Here is a 3,887-nt window from a genome sequence, read left to right as displayed (position 1 = left end):
TAGAACATGCATGTACCTGGGCATTTAATGCCTTATGACAGGCTGGTTAGCCCTTGCCCTCAACGCCATTTAATAATTGCTCAAAGTACTTTATGAAAAGGGTGTAGTTTTTAGTACGAAGCTTTTCTGGTGGCTTTTTCCGGTCAAATTTTCTAAAATCCAGCGGCAATTTATGGAAATCACAATCTTCATGGGTAATTTGCACAATCAAAGTGTCATAGGGGTTTTTAGTGTGCTGAATCCAAATATGCAGTTAAAAAAAGAGTTTAAATAACACAAATCAAAATTTCACCTCAATTTCTTCTCCAGGATTCAAATACCGGAATCTTCAAAAAATCGCAAAAAAAACAACTCCTCTGAAAAGCAGCCATGCTTTTCTGACACCTACGCTACAGCAAATCAATCAACAACCCCGTTGTTTATATTGGACCGAGTCCTCCTTCCTGAGTTGAATTTTCTCCTCATCTATGTACATCTTCCCTTATAAATTTCCCATCACAGATCTTCCGAAACCATTCTGCAATACTGCCAAATAAAGTTGTCTTTTGGCTTTATATGAAAAAATGGCTTACCTAAGGAAGAGTTTCGGCTGTATAGCTGTAATTGTATTTGTTGTGTGTTCTATTACTGATACTGTGAATGGGCAGCTGAGCTCCACGTTTTACGACAAATCTTGCCCGACGGCACTGTCGGTAGTGAAGGCCGCGGTGAAGCAAGCGGTCGCTAACGAGAAACGGATGGGTGCGTCTTTGCTCCGCCTGCACTTTCACGACTGCTTCGTGAATGTAAGTTGAACGGACTGTGAACGGTCATTAATGGCGATATTTTTGTTTAGAGGTCACCACGGTTTGAATTTCAAATTTATCAAGTTGGCAAAGTAGAAATTTGATGACCGTTGTTTGTTTCATGTCCATCACTTATCACTTGAAGTTTTATGTATATTAGCTAGCATCAATTTTTATGTGGTGTTATATGTAAATTGTATTTAACAATTGAAAGATAGCTTTAAAGATAATTATATAAAAAGAAAAAGAGAGATAATTAATGTAGCTCTATAACACCAAACACTAAAATATTGTTTATAAAATTCAATTTTTTCAATAAATATTAATGCAGTTGTCTATAAATTTTTGAAAACTTAAAATAAGAATTTAATATTAATATAGATTATAGAAGCCTAAATTCAATAACACTAAACATCTTAAAAAAAATTATGAAATATATGCTAATTATTTTCGACTTAAAAAAATATAATTATTATTTAATTTTTTTCAATATTCTTTTATGTCTGGAAATTTCGTTTCCAACCAATTGATCCAGGGATAGTGATAAAAACTAGATACTAAAACCAGAAACTTCAATACCTAAATATCAAATTTATTGTTTTAATAAAAAATAAATGCTACAACGGGAAACTTAAATGTCAAATTTATTATTTCATTACTTAATTGTCAAATTTATTGTTTCAATAAAATAAATTAATGCTACAACTAGAAACTTAAATGTCAAATTTATTGTTTCATTTTTTTTTCCAATCTTTTTGACCTTTCACAATTTTCCTTATCCGTCAAATAAATTTAGAAAGGAAAAAAAAAACGTTATGTGGAATGTCAAATTCCAGGCCTGAAGCAAGTGAGATATTATTGATAAGTTTGCTGTGCCTGTAAAAGTTGGATATTAAAAAAAATGATATCATTGATAAGTTCTGCTTTGGCGGGTTTTATTCATATGCAGGGTTGCGATGGGTCCGTTCTGTTGGACGATTCTTCGACCATTACTGGAGAGAAGACAGCTAATCCCAATGCCAATTCTGCGAGGGGATTCGACGTGATAGATACCGTTAAGACCAATGTCGAGAAAGCTTGCAGCGGAGTCGTTTCCTGTGCAGACATTCTCGCCATTGCTGCTCGTGATTCTGTTGTTGAAGTAAGCCAGCCCCATTAACCTTGTTCAGCTTTTCTTACATTCCTGTTTGAATACCTACAAAATCATATGATATAATGATTGATATATCTTGTCAAATAATCAATGGCCAGTTAGGCGGGCCTTCATGGAAAGTAATGTTGGGAAGGCGAGACTCGACAACAGCTAGCAAAAGCGGTGCAAACAGTAATATTCCACCTCCCACTTCCAGTCTGAGCAACCTCATCTCACTATTCCAAGCGCAGGGACTCTCCGCAAAGGAAATGGTTGCACTTTCTGGTAATGATAGTATTATTATTTCTACCAGAGAAAACTTTGCTGATAATAACCATCAATAATTAATGGCTATTGGTCCAAGAATATTCATTCATCATTGGTGGTTTTGAATTGATATGTTATATTCAATCTGCAGGTGGTCATACCATTGGGCAGGCGCAATGCAAGAATTTCAGAGCCCATATTTACAACGACACCAACATAGACAGTGCGTACGCCACTTCATTGGGTTCAAAGTGTCCGAGTACCACAGGCTCGGGAGACAGCAACCTGTCGCCATTGGATTATATGACTCCCACTGTCTTTGACAAAAACTATTACAGCGACCTGAAAAGCCAAAAAGGACTTCTCCACTCCGACCAGGAACTCTTTAACGGAGGTTCCACTGATTCACAGGTGACTACGTACGCCTCCAACCAGAACAACTTCTTCTCGGATTTTGCTGCGGCCATGGTTAAGATGGGAAATATCAAACCTCTTACCGGCACCAGCGGACAGATCCGAAAGAACTGCAGGAAGCCAAACTAATTATCATGACTGTCGAAAGAACTGTCGAATTATCATCACTTAATTTGTAAAAGTAACGATTCGACTGATTTCAGTCCATGGATACCATATGCTGATGGAGCTTGACATGAATAAATGCATGCATACCTTTACAAAAATTAAAATCATTTTGATGTATTGAAGCTTTCCAGACGGGCACGGAGTTGAGAATTTAGATCCAGTGGATATTTTACTTTGAAGAGGTTGCCTTTTCCCGAAACTTCACAACGATAATGAGGTGAAGTTTTCAGAAAACCTAGGTCTCAGTAGCCATTATTATGTCTGGACTTCTTCCAATAACCGGTGACCTTTACACTAATAAGTACCTCCATATCATGTCTACTCTATCAATGTGGGCTAATAATACTAAACATTATAAAATATTAATAACAATAATTACAATATTCACTTTCAAAATAATTTGGTAATATATGAAGTCTATTTTTTATTAAAATATATTAATTTGAATTAATAAAATGTGTTGTAATTAAATATTGTTATGTATATTTAATTTAACACTTAGTAGTATAAAATATGATTGAATTTCCATGTGGTGGATGATCAAAGCATTAGTGTGGTTAGGGGCATTAACCACCTCACCAAATCCCAAGGCCCATAAAGGAGGCGTGGCCTTGGATGCTCCCTCATGCATCAAATGTGTGGTAATACCTCTTATCTCATGAAGGAAGACACTCAATGTCTTGTGATTTCTTCTATGGTTGCTCGTTGATGTTCGGGTCTCATGCAATGGGAGGTGGAAAGTTGCCCACATGGAGGCCTCGTAAGTATGGTATTAAAGTTCTGGGATGGACATTTCCTACCACATTTCCTGTCTTTCATGTGAAACAATGGATAGAGAGGGCCTACTCGTAAAGTTTGGGATCTAGGTGTTGGACAAACCTTAACATCCAACGAGTTATTGAGTGCAGGGAGAGAGGGACACGTTATTCTCGAACCAGTGGTGGCTTGCAGCAGAGCTCTTCGAATTCAACTAGTTTAGGAGGTAATTCAAACTCATTGGTTAGCCTCGTTTTTAATCTTCATTATTGTGGTACACTAGTTCACCTTCAAGGTAGGTTGCCTATTGTACTTTACCTTGGATGTTGGTCTTTGTGGTCAATTTAGAATTTTGCAAATTTGTT

At 36.6% G+C, this 3,887-nt stretch overlaps 1 protein-coding gene across 1 annotated transcript; it reads left to right on the top strand.

The window, feature by feature from the left end:
* Positions 1-539: 539 nt before the first annotated feature.
* LOC149138566 (peroxidase P7-like) lies at positions 540-2,822 on the top strand. Its single transcript, XM_089450177.1, has 4 exons — positions 540-785; positions 1,735-1,926; positions 2,037-2,202; positions 2,336-2,822. Exons 1-4 carry the CDS (start codon positions 564-566, stop codon positions 2,725-2,727), a joined length of 972 nt encoding a protein of 323 aa, XP_089306303.1. The 5' UTR covers positions 540-563; the 3' UTR covers positions 2,728-2,822.
* The last annotated feature ends 1,065 nt before the right edge of the window (positions 2,823-3,887 follow it).

This window comes from Pinus tabuliformis, chromosome X (genome assembly GCF_031772625.1).
Source record: "Pinus tabuliformis cultivar Carrire ecotype Pingquan chromosome X, CPIR1, whole genome shotgun sequence".
Lineage (NCBI taxonomy): Eukaryota > Viridiplantae > Streptophyta > Pinopsida > Pinales > Pinaceae > Pinus > Pinus tabuliformis.
This window is presented reverse-complemented; position numbering and strand designations above follow the sequence as displayed.

Bases quoted from the DNA above. Each gene is read 5' to 3' on its own strand.
- LOC149138566 (XM_089450177.1), top strand. From the start codon at position 564: ATGGCTTACCTAAGGAAGAGTTTCGGCTGTATAGCTGTAATTGTATTT. The intron at 1,927-2,036 runs GTAAGCCAGCCC...ATCAATGGCCAG, and splicing joins CTCGTGATTCTGTTGTTGAA to TTAGGCGGGCCTTCATGGAA. The intron at 2,203-2,335 runs GTAATGATAGTA...TTCAATCTGCAG, and splicing joins GGAAATGGTTGCACTTTCTG to GTGGTCATACCATTGGGCAG.